Source organism: Cyrtonyx montezumae, unplaced genomic scaffold (genome assembly GCF_038088225.1).
Source record: "Cyrtonyx montezumae isolate F1298 unplaced genomic scaffold, pur_monq_1.0 scaffold_14, whole genome shotgun sequence".
In the NCBI taxonomy this organism is placed as follows: Eukaryota; Metazoa; Chordata; class Aves; order Galliformes; family Odontophoridae; genus Cyrtonyx; species Cyrtonyx montezumae.
The window spans coordinates 2053084-2071252 of record NW_027071870.1 but is presented as its reverse complement, the minus strand read 5'-3'; the positions used below and the strand labels follow the sequence as shown (position 1 = coordinate 2071252).

Sequence of the window (18169 nt, the reverse complement as noted above, 5' to 3'; positions counted from 1 at the left end):
AGGGATGTTGGACTAGATGACCTTTAAGACCTCCAACTCTATTCTCTGATCATGTCCTACAGACATCCTGCAGTGTGGTCGCTTTTGCACATGAAGTGTGTGGAGAGCTGGAGAGACTAAAATAAACCAAAGGTCCTGGACAGCACATTGTGGTCCTTTAGACATTCATAGATCTGTGTTTTCAAGGACAAAGTTTTGGAGACATCCTGCTTGGTATGGGAATGTTTCAAAGTTCCTAAATGAAGTTTGTAAACCTTTATGTGGATGTTTAAACCACACCCTCTAGATTCATTACTAGTAGTTATAAAGTTTGAGGTTAAATGGATACTTAATTACCGTGGGTTTTTTTTCCTGCTGTTTCCCCCATACTCTATGCTACACTTATGTCATTATTTAATGTCTTGATGACATAGAGGTATTGAGACTTTAAAAGGAAATGTTTTCTAAATTATAATTTTGAAACTTGTTGGTTTGAGGTTTTTGAATCATGCTGCTTTAAAAAAAATGAAGTCAGAATAACTTCATTTTTTGTTCTGTATTATAATTTTCTTGATATTCTGCTTTTAGGACTATTTTGTTTCCTCCTAGGTCTTTTTACAGGGTTGTGAGCTGAATGTCTATGCATAGATTGAACTGTTTCAGTTCAACCTTGTGTTACTGTGGAAAATGTTCTCTCTGTTTGTTCCCAGCAGTAGTCTGATGACAGCTCAGAGCAGAAGTTTGTCACTGAGGCCCAAAGTGTCACTGAAGCCCAAATTGTCACCGAGGCCCAGTCCCAAATCGTGTGCTCAAATAGGGCAAATTCCGCAGAAGGCTGAGGTGTTACATCGTACCTTTTGGTGACAAAAGTGAATACAGAATAAATTCCGTCAGTTGAATTTGAATGCCATTATCTTCCAGGCTGGGAGCACAGGAGAGTCTTGCCTTCCTCATGCAAGGACGGGGAAGTATTATGGCAACCTCTAGGATATCTCCCATCTCTAGGACCTCTTGTGTAGTGGTGGGTTGTTTTTACTAGGTTTCCTAGATGAGTCCTGAGATATGGCAATGAAAGCATTTATGTTATAAAAGGGAGAGAGTGAGATAGGGAACCATAGCTTTGTGTTGCTAACAAATTTACAGCAATTAGTATTAAAAAAACCAATCCTCAGATAAAGGTCCTGCAAAAATGCTTGAAAATCTTCAGTTAATCACTCTGTAATGGTTATGTATCCCGAAAGAGGAAGCAGTGGGTTGCAGCCTTGCTGTCGAGATCACTTGAGAATACTGCATTTTGTTTGCCGGAAGAAAGCTCACTAAGTAACTTGGTGTTATAAGCAGACACAGTTTACACTCAGGGAATGATTTCTGTGGCTGTGCGGTTAAGTCATCTTTGTGTGATGGGATGATTCGTAACTCTTGTGGTCTACGATGTCCTCCACTGCCTCCACTTCTGCTCGTGATCTCGTCAGACCCACGCCATGTCCTCTTCCTTCCGGGTGCCATCCACTGCAGGCATGGGGTCATCACTGCTGTGCTCATCTGGGCCAGGTTGGGTTGGGTCACATAGCCTCCCCCCCTCAGCTGCTGTTGCATCCCATGGTGATTTCTATGGGCTTGTTTTGGTAGTGCATATGGGCAGTGTAATGGATTTGGCTACCTCAACTCTTAGCCTTGGGAAAACACTGCCTGTCCTCAGCACCAGAGTCTGCACTGTGCTATGCTGTGTGCACTCACTGCTGCCAGAGGTTATGAATTCAATTGCAAGGAGAAATGTTGTACTGCTAGCTGTTCATTATTCTCTTTAATTATTGCTGGTGTCAAAGGCAAAGAAAGGGTTCTGTAGTCTTTAACCTCCTTTCTTTCAAGTCAGTGTTTTGCTAATTGTCACGATATAATCAAGGAAGGAATGCTGTTAGTAGTTTGTTGCTTATTTATTTGTACTTTATGTTACTTTAAAGATTTAAAGATTCAGTTGTTATCTCAGCTTGATTTAAAAGCAAAATTGTTCCTTTTAACCTGATATGACATGGCACCTCTAAATCACAGAATTGCAGGGATTAGAAGGGAGATCTGGAGATCATGTAGTCCTACACTCTGCTAAAGCAATTTTGCACCAGTGGGTTGCACAGGAAAGTGTCCACTTGAGTGCCTCCAGAAATGGAGACTCCACAACCTCACTGAGCAGCCTGTTCCAGTGCTCTGTCAGCCTCAAAGTAAATAAGGTTTTCCTTACATTCGTATGGAACTTTCTGTGTTTCAGTTTGTGCCCATGTATCCAAATAATTTAAAAAATATAAGACATTTTTTTTCTCAGACATTTTCTTTTGCTTTTCTAGTAAGTCAGTCTAATCTCAACTTAGGTATAACTCACAGGGAGCTTTAGTAAAAGTTTCTTTCTCTTTGTAGGAATGCATATTAATGTGATTTTTTGTGTTTGTTTGTTTGTTTGTTTTTTGCAAGACTCAAGGCTGTACATTATCCTGCTTATTATGTGCTGAAATATTGTACTACCACTGTACAGTACTGTAGGAGGCAGATATGAGATATTATGTGTTGAAATTTTTTTGTATCTTTAATTTCTGATTTGAATTGTTTGCTAAGAGGTAAAGTTGCTGGTGAATCATGTGAAGAAATCTTCAATTGTTGTAAAGAACATCTGTAGACACTCTCAGTACCCAAAATTTCCACTAGAAATAGGATACTTGTTTTAGATTACAGTGAGAATTAAATGACAATGTCTAATGCTTCTTCTGGTACAGTGTCAGCAGAAAATACTGAACACCATGTGAAGGAAAATCTCATGTGTGCAGTTTTGTTTCTTACTCATTTAAATAGTACAATAACTTCCAGGGGAAAATAAGGAAAATATGCAAATATCTGGCAGAATTCTGGGGAAATATTTTTCATTGCTCTCCCCTAGATGGAGATTAAAATAATCCATAACAAAAAATCTGAATTTCAGTCTTTCTCCTCCCCTTAACTCCCCCACTCAATTTCCTCTTTCCTGAGCAGGAAGCTGCAGGTTCTGTTTTCACAAAACTTTGTAAAGACTGCTAGAAATATAAAACACTTTTATTTTTCTTACTGTCATTCAACATGAAATGAGTTTGTCATCTTGATCAGTTTCTGACTGGACATATGCACACAGTGTTTTTTAAAATAATTCCTGGCTGAGAACAGCTATGACAGTCTGCATCACTGAGATGCAGAATAAGCCATCTCTGTCTCCAGAGTTGAGTCCTTTAGTTTTATGTCTTTATGGGTTATTGAAGCAGCCTGAAAAACCTCTGTTCCTGTACACAAGACTTACCATGTCCTCAATGTCAGGAACAGAGCAGAATTTCTGCGGTGGCAGGAAAGATACTCCCAAATAGACATCAGGTCCCAAATACCTCTATGATTTGGCCATATGGATTAGATCAAAGGATTTCCTTTGTGGTTGGGAATATTTGTTGGATATCATTTACAGTATGTTGAGTTAAGATATTTCTGCTGAGAGGAGTTTTAGTTCTTACTGTAGTCACTATCGTAGTGATGTATGTCTGAATGTTACCCCCCATGACTTCCACATTCTTTTCATGATAAAGCCTGTAAAAATGAACAGAACTGATTCTTGGCTACTGCTGAAAGCTTTTTCTCTGTGTGGCAGGAATACTTTATGATTTAGCTCAAGGTGCCTGCAGCACTTAGTGTTTGCTTCTGAAAGCTGTGTGCACTGAGAACATGTAAGTGAATTCAAAATGAATTACTTACCATATGAATTGGTTGAAGCTTGATGTAATTCTCTGGGGGCACACAAATAACATTTTGGCAAAAGCCAAAGGAAAGGGCAAAAGAAAGAGGTATGTGGCATACTTGATCTGCATCCAAATACATCTGTCTTCAGCATCGTTTAAAGCACATGTTCTGGAAGCATGCAAATTCCTTTCGGTCATTGATGATTTGGCCCTTTGAAAATGTCTCTCTTTCAGTCAGCTTTTGTATGAAAGGGTGATAATATCCAACCATCAGTATATAATCATCAGCTGTGTGACCTGCACCACAGTTCTCTAGCATGTTGATATGCCTTAGCAAAAAGAGGAGGGGTTTCCCCAAATGCTCTCTTACATTGATGCTCTGTTGTCTGATTGACCCATAGCTTTTTCCTCCTCTTTGATTCTGTGCAAATTATCCAAAGCCCTATTTTCATTAATAATACTTTGAAGGAATTACTTTTCAAAGATTAGTTTGTTTTGCAATCGTAAATAAGACTTTAAATCATAAACACAGTTTAAAGTGGATGGTCCAGGAGTTAAGAACTAACTGGGTATTGGACTGTGATGTTCATTTTTTCTTGAATGTGGAAACACTGCAGTTTGTGCAGCGAGGCTGTCTCCATTTTTTTTTGTTGTTTAATGATAGGTAGATCTTGCTTTACTATATGTGACGAACTTCACCTGCTAATAAACTTTGGCTTTGTCAAACAACTTGAGCTCTGCTCAAAGGCATGGGAGTGAGCAGATTATAATATGCAGGAATTATGTAAAAGAACTTATTGAATGCCTTAGTTCTTTGTTGAACTTCAAAGGTAGTTTCATGTGTAGACTGTGAAACATTTGGCCCAGTACCAGCCATAACAAATACAAAGAATTGTATTAGTATGTTCACATCAAACTTTTGCCAAGACCTGTCAAAACACTGAAGCCCAACAAAGCCTTCTGTATAGGATTCACAACCACTTTTAGGCACTTCCCTGGGTGTTTTCAGATCAGCATTACCAGATGTTGTTAGAAAAAGCACAATCCAAAAGGTGCTTCACATCCTGTAACTTGACGTGAAGGGTCCATGTGCTGCAGTCTGAGCATCAAGGATATGGCAATACAGAAAATTAAGTGTAGGCTGTCTTACTGTCCTGGTGAGTATTTTGTTTCTGCTGGTCACAAGGGCTGTGTTAGGTAGTAGAAGAAGAGAGAAAGTAATTACTGAGTGGGTTGAATATTGAGCTTATACATTTTTCAGAATTTAGTAGAAGAGAAAAATCAAGTTTGTGTAGCCAACAGTGAAGTATCTGAATTTCTGTGGCCAACAGGGAAGCAGAAAGCAGCCGTATATGGGCTGAAATTCTCCAAAGAATGTGCAATAAATAGACAGCTGAGAAGAACACTCCACAGGATCTCATGAGCACAGCACTTCATGAGGGAGAGGGATCTATTTCCAGCTTAAGGAGCAGTTAGTGCTACAAGACTTGTTTGTTTAGCCTGGAGAAAAGACTAATAGAAGTTCTTAAAATAATAAATTATCTCTTTGTAGAACAGTGTAACAGTAGAACAGTGGACATGGACTAGGGACATCAGTTGCTATTGCTAAAAGGATTGTTAATATTTACCCCACTGTAGCTGTTGTAGTGGTTGTAAGTGGGTGATTTCAAAATTTTCCCTGTGCATTCCTTTTCCTTTTTTATTTAGACAAAAGTAGTCAATGTTGTATCGGTAAGAATGTCTCTGTCAGTAACTTTATTTTTCAAATCTAGATCATCGACAAGGAGATTAACCCCTTTGTGGACAAATGGGAAGAAGAAGGACAGTTCCCAGCACATAAAGTATTTAAAACCCTAGGACAAGCTGGATTTCTTGGTGTGGATAAGCCGACAGGTAGGAGAGTGCACAGCTCCTGAGTATTGATGCAGACAGTAAATGATTTGCCCCAGATTAAAATATGGTTCTGAATTCAGTGCAAAGATAACTTTTATTCCCAAGTCATAGGCGTGCTTCTTAACAACTGTGCAGATATGGAAAATGATGATGTTTCTAAGTGATCAAGTTGATATTCTCTTAAATATAAATGTTAAAAAAAATAGCTGTTGTTGTTTTAAAGCCAGTGAAATAAATGTCACTTCAGTTCTCAGTGTACAGGTCATCTAGTGACTTTTCTTTCTTTACTGGATCTGAGCACCATTAAGGAAATCACGGTTTGAATGCATTCAAAGCTCTGTAAGATTTGGCCTATTATAAATAATTAACCTGTAACCTCTGCATCGTTGCATTGTGTCTCATCATTTGGAGGGGATGTTTGTGTGGGTTTTGGGCCGCTATATCCTAGACTGTCCTTGAAGTGCACTGTTCCAGCCAGAAGCATTTGCAGAACAAAGCAAGGTTCATATTTGTTTTCCTGTATTTGTGAGAAGTCTAGAAGCCCAGATATTTCAACTCTTCAGCTAAAATGCATGCTTCAAGTTTTTTTCATTTGCTTTCAATATAGTATATACTATTTTTTAAATACTATTGTTAGATATTCCTGTCAGAATTCTGTTTTTTCCCCATTTTGTTATTTGTCAATTAAAAGTTTAAAAGGGCAGGTAGTTTGGATAGGCAAACATTTAGCAATTCTATCAAATTCAGAGCAACCTATCAAATTCAGAGCAACCTGAAGTGAAAACATTTGAACAGTTAACTGCAAAGAATCATCTGTACAGAGCAGCTCACACAACCTTAGCTATGCCACACCACATCACTATGTTGCTAAGGGTCAGGGTCTTTTCACCAGTTACTTTCAGAGGAAATCTTTCTTCTTGAAATGAACTTTCATATTTTTTATATGTTCCAACTTGAAAGCTCGAGCTGTTCAGCTTCTGGGGCTTGCAGAACTGGTTAGCTGTTGTTGTCTGACAAATCCAATTAGGTCTGAGCTGGTATTTCTTTACAATACTGCTGACGGATTGAGATTACATTTAAGATTTACATAAAGGACAAAAAGGATTATTGGAGGAAAGAGAAAAATACAACACCTCCACCTTCTGCCGTAATTGTTTGCTAGGCAGATCTGAAGCATCTGGCATGGCAGACATGGCAGTGTCTGCTTCAGACTGCTAATACTCATGTTGACTGTAATAATGGTGCCTTTCATTGCTGCCAGATTATAGCTCTGTCTTTGTTGTATGCATTTTAAGATGTGCAGAGGCCTCCACTGGGGTAAGGAGCCTCAGTGCCAAGCATGCCGTGCATGAGTATTGTGGAGGTGGGAACTTTGTATAATATTTACAAAGTTGTAAGAAAAAGGAAATGAATAAGATCTAGTGAAGAATGGGCTTGCAGAGGCAAAAATGGGCACAGAAGTCTGCATGCACTGACTACACTTGTTATACTTGTAGTTAAGATTATTTTATCCTTGGCTTTGACATTTGTGTCTAGCTGTTAGTCTAATTTGTTGGAGTTCTGTGGTTGCATTTTACAAAAGCTTTAAAAAACTGGAACAGTTCCTCAGCGCGACGTTGTCCCTCTCATCTGATCGTCTGGAGCAAGATGTTGGTAGCTGCAGAAAATGAAATAGCTCCTGTGAGATGTTACCTTTGCGTTCAGCTGTGCAACAGGAGCTCAGACCCAGCTTTCCTTTTGTACCATTGTAATGATACAATAACACCAGGCACATCCTGAGAGTACAGAGTGGGATGATCAGTGAAACAGTCAGATGGGTAACAGCACCCTCTCAATGGCATTTACTTTGGCAAAGCATGAAATTCTTCATCCTTTTTCAGAGTGCTTATGCTTGCTGTGTAACCAGTGTGTACTGTTAGCAGTAATTAAAATCAGAAAAAAAGAAAAAAAGAAAAAGCAAAGAAAAAGGTAAGAGCTGTACCTTTTTTTCACTCTGCCCAGCCACTTTTATTATTTAATTGCTGTGTGCAGAGGAAGAGGTACTTGAAGATCTGAAATGATCTGAGGAAGCCAAGAGCAGCCAGGTGTTTGGGGGATGTTGTGAGAGGTCTGAAGAAGAGAGGTTTATTGGCTTGAGGAGAGCATCTGAGACGTGGAGCCATGTGAGTAACAGTCTGCCCTACTTTTCCTTTCCAGCACAGACCAAAATTATAATTTTCCTCTTATTCCTCCAGACCTGGATCATAAAACATTTGTAAAGAAGACTAAATTCTTTCAAGCAAATTCATTCTAGCAGCTGCAGTTTTGAAATTAAAAGTTTTTTTCTGAATTTATTTTCTAAGGTCATTCTGTTGAGTAATTTTTTTTTTCAGTAGAATTAATTTTGATGCTTTCTGATTGGGCAAAACCAATTCACAACCTTGTTTTAAACTTGTTTTGCTTTGATGGAAGGAAACATCTGCTGGACTTCCCGTTTGCTGGAACTGGATTTCTTCCTGTGTAAACACAGTTCCATTTGTGAACAATGAGCTCTGAGATGGGAGTTGGGCCTTTAAGGGAACATGCCTTCCATGTGTCCCTTATCGCTGGAAACTTTCTCTGTGTCAAGAACTGATTTGGGGCACTATTTGCATTGCAAAGGTTCCATCAGTTCCCACCATGTGCAGTTGTGGGCTCCAAACTTGTCAGTGTTTTTCCTGGATGCTTTTTTTGCAGTTGTTTATGCTTGTAGTGATATTTGCTGCAGTACAATAGTTCAAGATGTTAGTTGCAGGGGTTATGTAAACACTGGGCAAGGCCAAGCCATACACATACATAATTGGAGAATGCTCAGGATGATCAGTGCATTTAACCTAATGGGCTCTCTGGTCAGTCCTCTGTCAGAGTGATGTTTTTGTTTAAATCATTTTTCTGCTCTGCTGTTCCTTGGGAAAAAAAAAAAAAAGATAGTGTAGGAAATCCTTCCTACTGGTAAAATAAATGGTGAAAAAGTGAATGTTAATTATGAATAAAAACCATCTTTTTACTATATGCAGAATGTGTTTTACTGAATCCCTCCATTCAGCCTAAAGTATTTTGTTTGTGGGGAAAAAAACCCAGCATCTCCACTTCATTTATGTTTGCTGCGTGTTTCTCCTCAAATTATAAAGTTTCTGGGCTTTTGAGGTATTGACAGTCCCAAAACTAAAGACATAAAATATTAGGGTAGGCACCAAAAATATTTTAAACAGCCTTGATAATTGGCCATTGTTGATTCCATAAGGGAAGTGGGCAAGACATATTTTTTGGAGCATTTCGTGTGCAGATTAGATGAGATATTAGAGTAAAAGCTGGAAGAATCCATGTTTGTAATCTTATGGTTTCTGAATCAAAGCCTTGGCTGTTAGTAAATTTTAGGATGTGTTGCCAAAGACAGGCCCCAGATGTGCTGTTACATGCTTGCAGAACTGTGTGCCAATGCAGATGACTGAAGATTGTTTTTATCAGATGATGAAGTACAGGAATCCTCCTGTAAAGGCTCAGGGAAAGCAAAGGAGAGGCTTGCAGGAGAGCAGCGTCTCCTGTTGCATGTGTGTATACAGCACTGCTGTGAGGACTGAGCAGCAATGTTTCCTGTGCTAGGTATTTCTCTAACAGTTTCACTGTCAGTCCTATAAATATTTTGAGCAGAATGTGTTGGCATTCACAAATGATTATGACAATACGTCCAAACAGTAGCTTTAATTTAATCCTGTCAAAGAATTAGCGGTGCTCTTGCAGAAATACATTCTTAAACATACTAGGAAAATCAGGAGAGTATGTAAGGGTTCCCATACATGAAAAAGGATTTACATTATCTCCTTCCCATAGAGCTGGGATATGTGCCAGATCTGGGACTGGATAAAGTAATAAGCAGTATATTCTTGTCACCTGAGACAGATGGGCATCTGATGCAACAAGACAAGCTTCAAATGATTGATTGCAGTGCAGCTGGAAAAGCCTGTTTATTTTATGTGCCTCTGTATCGAATGTGAGAATATAGATCTGTGCCATCCTCTGAATTCTGTTGTTTTCTTCACAAATTTATGTTTCTCTTGTAAGAGGAGACCTTGTGAGAGTTTGGTCCTGGAAAGTCACTTCTAAAGTGTGTGTGGGGGGCTGTCTCTTTCTTTCCTTTCTGTAATACTAAGCCTTATTGCTGAAATTAACAAAAGGACCTTGGAGGAGCAGTGGATTCTGTCACTACAGAGGGATTTTTCCATAGTATGGATGGAGTTGTATGGTTTTTCAGAGACTAAATGTAAACTTCTTAAAGTGTATCTATGGATAGAGACAAAAAGGGATATGGTTGCCAGTAGAGAATTTGTTTGCCTCCCAACATTCTGTATGTCAGGAGTGGACCAATTACAATGCTTTTGGGTTTAAGCATAGCCAGCTGTGCTCCAGAAGTGTGGGAGGAGGGCAGTGTGCTGTGTATTAAGGTACCAATGAACCAATAAATCAGCAGTTAGAAGGTGCACTTGTTTTACAATCAAGAAATAGCTTTGAAATAGCCTTTGAAGAACAATAAACCCCAACTAGTCACTGCTTTATTAGAATTGAATTGCTGACAAAATTAGTGATGGATGGCAGTGGCAAGGACACCTCAGTCAAGTAAGTTAAGACTTCTTAATGTCAAGGAAAACATTTTTATGTGTACACATACAAGTTCTACGTGAGTGATTCTTTTCTCTTATGAAATGGGAAGGTGCAGGATGAAATTTCCTGGTCAGACAAGAAAATGGATTCTTGATTTTTTTTTAATTACTATTATTATTTTTTTGATGCTGCCCATGATTTGGAAGCATAGGTGCTTCATTCTTTGTGTGTGGTTAGGAAGCGCAGTGGGACCTCTGGGAATAGCTTGTTTGGCTATTGAGCGGCAGGAAACACTTACTGAAGGACAGTGAGTCTTTGTGGAAGAGATAATCTTCCTTTAAACTTGTTGATAGAGGGATCAGATTAGTTCCTGGGATTCTGCTTTTGTACTTGAGATGAAGTAAATCCTCATACCTGGGGCTTACAATGGAGGACCAGACAGTAATTTGTTCATTTCGGGCGTGCATATACCAATGCTTTTGGGGCAGACTGATAACCTGATACCTGTACCCCTTGATGGTTACAGGTTGTATCTGAATGGTACTGGGAGGAAAAATAAATAAATAAATACCTCCTTCCTGGAAGAAGTTAGAGGTGTCTAGCTGGGAATAAATGCTTACGTCTGTCCCCACATTTAAGTACATGAGCTCTTGGTGCTTCATGACATACCTGCTGTGCCAAATTCTCTTCTGCATCTCTCAGGCTTCGCGCAGCTGACAGCCCCATGTGGTGTCTGGAATCCAGCTCACAGCACTTTGCCTCTTCGCCTGTTTCTGAGGGACAGCTGGTAGATGCTGTGCCTGTGGTATGATCCCCCCTTCCAGCCAGGAAGTGCTCATGGGCAGCTGTGATATTGTTTGAAGGTTGCACTGAGGTGGAGCACCAGAGTGAGATCCTTGATTTCCAGAAGCAGAGCTGTGGTCTTATCTACTGCCTAATGGGTTCTGTCTTTTTTATGTGCTGTTGCTTCAGGCTTCCAAAGAGAGAAATCCTCTCTAACTTAGAGTTCTCTCCGTTCCCTGATACTAAACTTGCAGCAGTAATGTTTGTTTTTTTTCAATGAAAAGGACCTGCATACTGCTCTGAGGTCTAAGTATTGAGTCATTGGCCCAATCTAACCTGTGGGACAGAACTAATTGTAATAATTGGCACTGAACTGAATCAAAAGCCAGATGGTATTCCTCAGTGTAACATCATGGAAAAACAGTGGAAGAAGAAATCAGGATTCCTGGTAGTATCTTGTCATCATTTATTTGGAGATGGACCTGTTTCAGAAGCTATGGTTGAACAACTATATTAAATTCTGTAGCTTTTAATGTGTTATCTGTATGAGAGGTACTCATTTTTTCATGTTGATCCTGTTTCCTTACTTCTAAATATCTATTTATGTAACATTGGTTAGAATTTCTTTCATTTTTGTAGAGAATTGCTGAGTTTGAGGGATTTTGAAGAGGCAAATCTGCTAAAATCTGATGTTCTTAATTTTATGGTTGTGAATAGCAAAAGAGCGCATCAGAGGGAGGAGCTAAATAAATTAAAGAAATAAGAAAGATTACAACACATTGAAAGAATATAGGGATCGAGACAATATCAACTAAGATGCTATGTTTGAGAGGTTCAGTTAAAATAATTGAATTTATCTGTGTATTTCTCTGGATCAAGTGGCAAGACTGTCACTTGACAATGAATGTTTTGTATTAAAAAAACCACCTTGCTATTAGAAATCTCATTAGCTTACAGTTAACCGTCATTTCCCAGTTTCAGAAGTTTGATGCTAGATTCTTGACATCTGTCATGTACCTAGATGGCATAATGAGAATGCTTTCTGAGAAGTATAAATGCACACTTAATGCATTGAGACATGTCAGTACGCTGAGTGTGGGAAAATAATCTCTGTGAAGTGTAGCTTTCATTTGCTTCTATCCACTTGCATTTGTGTTATGCTGGGAGTGAAGTCCTTTCCTGGGACTGGAACAGAGAAAAATACTGTGGAACAGTCATGGAAAATTATTGAGGAGGTATTGACTTGTCAGCATTTGCAGATCCTATAGGTCAGTAACGAGATCACAAACCGAATGACAGCTGGTCTGAGGAAATCATTAACAAGATTGCAGTAAGATTGTGTCGTTCCTAGGTTAGTGCTTCTATGCCTAGTATTTGAGCAACAGAAGAAGCTGGTGTCCTGTATAAACCAGAACATGTCTGAATAAGAGGAAATGAGAGAGAGAAAAAAAAAATAGTTTAGGTTCTCCTATGCTGATCCAATTTTTCTAATTGCTACGGACCCAGTTAATGCAAAATCATTATTACATCATTATTATGCATCATTAATAATCTAATCCGTGGTGATATTGCGTAAGCCCTTAATCATCCCAATGTTGCTAAGGGAGATCAGAGTTCCCCATACTAGTAATGTGCCTTTTCATAAAGGTGACAAACAGATCTTGGCAGTATCTTTCTCCTCTTCTGAAAGGTAGCTAACATTGCAGCCACCTTTGTTAATTTTGTCCTTATCCTTGCCAGACAACGGTAGGACTTCCCCTGCTGTACACTGGACTCCTGGGGAAAGTGATAATCTGTTCTGGAATTATGCCAGAGAGAAGGACAGCTTGTGGCACAGGCCAAGTCCTGGTGAATCTGTGTGTCTGGCAACCTGCATACAGGAGATGCACACATTTTATAGCATATTCTACATGGTTAAGAAAAAAAAAAAGCAAATGGTAAGAATGAAGCCCCTTTGTGCTTTAGATGTAGATGTATACGTTTGCAGGTTTCCAATCTGATGGAGTGCAACAAGTGAATTTCGAGGAAAAGATGCAGAGAACTGAGATCGTGATGTTTTTAATTGTGCTGTATTGTGTGACATAGATATCATCATTTCACAGTAAACCTGGAAGCTAACACATCTAGTGATGTGACCTGGGGCTGAACCTTGGTCTGCTGTGATTTCGTTGCGTACCCTCATGTAATACTGATAGGCACATCTGGTACCCTCTAGCAAGTGAAGTAGGAAATGTAAACAAAAATAAAAGGTTTGGTTCTGAGGTGCTTCTAAAATCTATTATCAGGACTGAGACATATTGTAACCTACACTCTTGTATAGTGGTACAGCCATACTGAAACCCTTTTATAGGCTTGGCCTAAATACTGCACTAATTTGTAAGGTTTGTGGTCAATTTTAAAATCATCTGATTCGGTTTTGAAGGCGAGGTACACTGGAGACAGTGATGAGTGATGCTTTAAAACTTCAGAAGTAGTTCTTTTGATTGAGCAGTCTGACCAGTGCAAGACAGTAGTTCATTTCATTTCTGGGGAGGCAAGCAGGGATTTTGTGCCATAATAACTTGCATAGCATTATCAGCTGTGTGCCTTGCAGTTCTGAGGCTTCTGTGAATTCCTGATTGGGGTGGGTAAGCAACAAGTGTCTCAGGCATGTGCAAATGCTCTGTCCAGCTGTAATACGTACCCAGAATGGAAAAGTAATATTCTGTCCTGAATAGTACTTTGTAGTGATAAGCATGACTGTATTATATATGCTATACATTTATATGACATATTGCAGTAAAGTATGTTTCATTTTATACATTGATTTTTATAGATAAGGAAGGATTTTCTTAATTAGTTTTTTGTTTTTAATCTCTCTCTAAAACTTGAAAGGAATATCCATCTAGTCAGCTTGGCCAGCTGTTTGGTTTAAAATTCTTTCAAAGTCCATTTGCTGTTCAAGGTTCATATTTCAAATTTTACTGTTTAAAATAACACCACTTTAGCCCAGTGTTGAGATACCATAACATGTAGCAGTAGGAAGGCTTTGCCTTGTGAAGGTTTTTTTTCTGTCAGATAACCACAACTACTGCAGGGATTCCTGATGGAAAAACTTCAGAATGTGTTGAAACTTGCAGCCAGGTTTGGGGTCTGTAGGAGACTGTCCCAAAATCCCAAAACCCAGCTGCAGAGCTGAGCCAGGGGAGCACCATGCCCCCTGAGCACTGTCCTGACCTCAGTGCTTGGCAGTCATAGGCTGCTCAGCCTGCTCCTTTTTTGGGCACTTTGGTCTTCTTTAGAGTACTCACCAGTTCCTGACTGACTCTTCTTGTTCTTTCCTGGATTCTTTTTTTTTTTTTTTCATCGTTCTTTATCCTCTCCAGAGGAATTGTGCCGTGTTATGCTGAATTAAGAGTGAGCTGTAGATGAGTGTTTTTAAGCATAAGCATGCCTATGTGATTGCTGTCCATACTGCCTTCCTGTATCATCTAAGAGCAGTGCATACAGCATAGGAGCAGTGTGTCCTCTTCTCCTGTGCTGCCCTTACCAGAAATGACGTCCCATTGCCTAGCACCATGCTGAAATTTGTTATAAGCACCAGAACTCAACTCAGTAATATTTCCCAGTGTCTGAGGGGCCAACCTGTCCCCAGGCTGGCCGTGTCCCAGGCTGAGCTGTGACCTGCTGTATTCCACATCACAGAGTCACAGAATCATAGGGGTTGGAAGGGACCTCAAGAGATCGAGTCCAACCCCACTGCCAAAGCAGGTTCCCTACACCATGAGACAGAAGTACGTGTCTGGCTGACCTGCTTTCTCCCAGCCTGTGCTCAGGGATCTTGCCTGACCTAGTTAATCTGGCATCTTCTGTACACTGCTAAATTAGTAATCATTATTCTAGTTTATTTTTACATTAAAAAAGGGATTATTCATATTTTCAGAGTATTTTACAATTAGGTTTGTCACGCATTTCCTAGAAACTTTCAATGGTCTGCCAAAGAGATGACTTGAACTGAAATAAGCACTTAAACTTTGTACTTTAAGGATACACGATTTGAGTGTGCTTTGCTAAAATAATTAAATCTAGAATACACATGTATCCAGTCTTTTTAAGTCAGTCGTAAGAGAAATGTGTGGACTCTTTCTTATGGGCAGTGCTGTCTGGTCAGCTTACAGGGTTGACTAGAAAACCTATTGCTTGTAAGCCTGCCAGGTACCCCTCAAACCTTTGATTGTGCAACACGGGATAACCTTTAGGTCTTTTAAGTGTGTGTTTGCATGCACTGTCCACTCTTATTGCTTTGGTTCCCAAGGACTTGGCTGCAAACCACTTGATATGAGGAACTCACACTTCAACTGTTTTTCTCTAATATAACCTGTAACATCCAAGGAAAACAAAACAAATGCTTCCTGCAAGCTGCAAACCCATATAAAGAGGACAGTGATAAGATATGAGGGACTGATAGCTATTCTTTTCTGAATTTTGTGTAACAGCAAGAGGAAATGATTTGATTTGTTGTTCATTTTTTTCTTTTCTGACACACACTGCATAAAGAATGAATATAAGGAAACGTGTCTTTTTGAAACTTTTTGGTTGTTGTTTTAAGTCCTACTTATGTAAGATGTTCTCTTTAAGGCAGAAGCTTAATGTAGTAGCATTGATAGGTCGTGTTTAAAAGCTGAATTAAAACCTTTTTTTAATTTTCCATCTATCCTTTAGATGCCTTAATCTTGTTTGTTTGTTTGTTTTCCAGTAACATAAAGAGTGGTTTTAAAATTGTTAAGACTGAGCTATTTAGGTGTTTGAAGTGCTATCCAACCAGGAAGGACAGAGGGATAAGGGAAGCATTCTTCTAACCACCAGAATTGTTTGTACACCAAAATTTAATACCACTTTTCTGTTTTACAGAATTGCTTTTGAAATCACACTACAATGCCAATTTGTTCTTTTTTATTTTTTTACTTTTAAAAAGTATGTTCATCTCAACTGCTGTTGCATCCAGAGAAATGAGTGAAGCCAGGGGTCCCTAACCCACAGCAACTTGAACTGGAACAAACAGTGGCTGATAATACCTTGAGCAGTGTATAGGAAAACTAGTACAGTACTATCTAGCTTCTTCATGGTCTAATAGCTGAGCTCTGTTATCTGCTGACTGTGTCAATATCCATTTCAGTCCCAGAAATTTTTTGGTGATGGGAGACATATTTTGGATAAAGCTTTTTTGACATAGGAGCTTTGAAACAACATGGCATGGCACGTGCGGTTTCCTTTGGCCTGTGAAGCTAGCAGAAAACGTGTGCTCCCTAAAAACCTCCTTCATTTACAAATTCACTCAATTTTCTGAGCAGAGAAGTGAAGGGCAGAATAATGGAAAGTTTCCTTGAGTATCACAGGGGCAGCTACATGAGTTTTTTATAGCATCATTAAATGGTTTAAAAATCTGTGAAGGTGACTTTAGTCAGCATTTGTTTGGCTCCCTGTTCTATACGTCAGAGGAAGTGACAGAGGCTGTGACTCTCTCTGCTCACTCTCCCTTTATTATTCAATAATGGGGTCTCTTGGTGTGGAAGTTTAGTGAGTAATAGGGCAGCAAAAGGAATTCTTTATTTTTTCTTTTTGCATTATGCATAACCCGTGAAATTCATGCCAAAGAATCCCGGAAAGCAAAGTTTAATAGGAACTCAGAAGCTGTTACATACTTTTATAGATGGTGGGACCATCCACAGCTACTTTAGGGTGAGCAATTGTATTTCAAATCGCCAAGGTCTCCAGCAACAAAGTCAGCTGCAGAATAACTGAAACAGCACAGGGCAGGAGTGAGACTGCAATGAACTGTCCTTCCCTGAGCACCTAACCCAGAAATCCTGCTCCATGCTCCCCCAGCTCAAGAGAAGAAATACATAATTTTTGCACTTCCCTCTTCCTTCACATATTGGAATTACTATGAACATAATTTTACAGGTCATTGCTACCCATATTTGTCAGTCCTAGCAGTTGCTTTCCGCCAGCACTGTCTGTGATTTCCTGCTGAGCCTCTTCTCACTTTTTTGCTGTTTTTCTCTCTTAAGGGGACACGACACAGGTGGGTTCACATGACCTCTCCAATAACTGAAATTTTCTGTTTTCAACTTCCTTTGGGAGGAGTGAGTGTAATATATATATATTTATCATGCAAAACTGATGAAGTTCTGGGCATAAAAATGGACTTCGCTTCATTGGGAAAGCTTATTAAGAATTAAATTGCATATTTTTTTCCTTACACTAGTAACTTACTGTGCTTCATTTACCTATTCTTTTGTTTATTCTTGCTCTGTAACCTTTTCAGGAGTTTTACTCTGGAAGATAAATAGCATGTCTTACTCCTTCAGCATTATAATAGGGATTTGCTTTCCCTTGTCTCTTGTGGCTGAGCAGTTCAGGCTAAGCCCAGCTATCATGGAAGCCCACATTTACAAGAGATTTTTAGGGTCGTTTTGTTTGTTGTAGGTAGAATACTGAATTTCTTTGCCCCTTTTCTTTTAAAGGAATGCAGCTGAACAAGCAGTTCAGTTTGCTGTTTTGTGGCAAACAGAAAAAAGCCATTAACTCGCAGCAAATCAGGAAATTCTTTCCAATATGTCCAGATGCTTCCTGACACTGTGCTGGTGTCATACTTGGCACGTGATTAAAAACAAATAAAGTCACCCTCTGGCTGTGTTTTATTTTGTGTTTAGCTCAGTCCTCTGGCACAGTGGAGGGGGATAGCCTCACTGGCTGGCCAGTGCTGCTATGCTCGGGGTTGTTTTGAAGAACAAAAAGGAATTGCAGAAAATGTGATCATTTCTAGCGGCTGAAAGCCTCCCTTGGCTTTCTTCTCCATGCCACCTGTACACCTGCTGACCTCCTCAAAACAAAACACTCCCGTATTCTGCATGTGCCAGGCTCTGTTACTGAAAAGCTGATTGTAGCTGCTGAGATTGGTAGCGGTGCTGCATTTAGAGGGGGCAGTATGTGTTGTCAACTTTGTGTTCTGTGTTGAGTTTAAGCTGAACTTGATACACGCTCTGAGCATTGCAGATTGCATTGCATGGCCGTGTAAACTGTACGCCTTGATTTGTGCTCATGTAACCTGTCAGTTTGTGGACCTGTAAAAGAAACCAGGATCTGTGTGGTGCATTTGGGCCGGTCTCTCCTGG

General features: G+C 39.5%; 1 protein-coding gene across 1 annotated transcript in view; it reads left to right on the top strand.

Moving 5' to 3' along the window:
* Positions 1-18169, top strand: part of LOC136045425 (probable acyl-CoA dehydrogenase 6) — a 78754-nt gene that overhangs the window by 7160 nt on the left and 53425 nt on the right. Inside the window, exon 2 of the mRNA XM_065731280.1 lies at positions 5492-5612. Within this exon, the coding sequence (XP_065587352.1) occupies positions 5492-5612 (121 nt within the window). The remainder of the gene's footprint in view (positions 1-5491; positions 5613-18169) is intronic.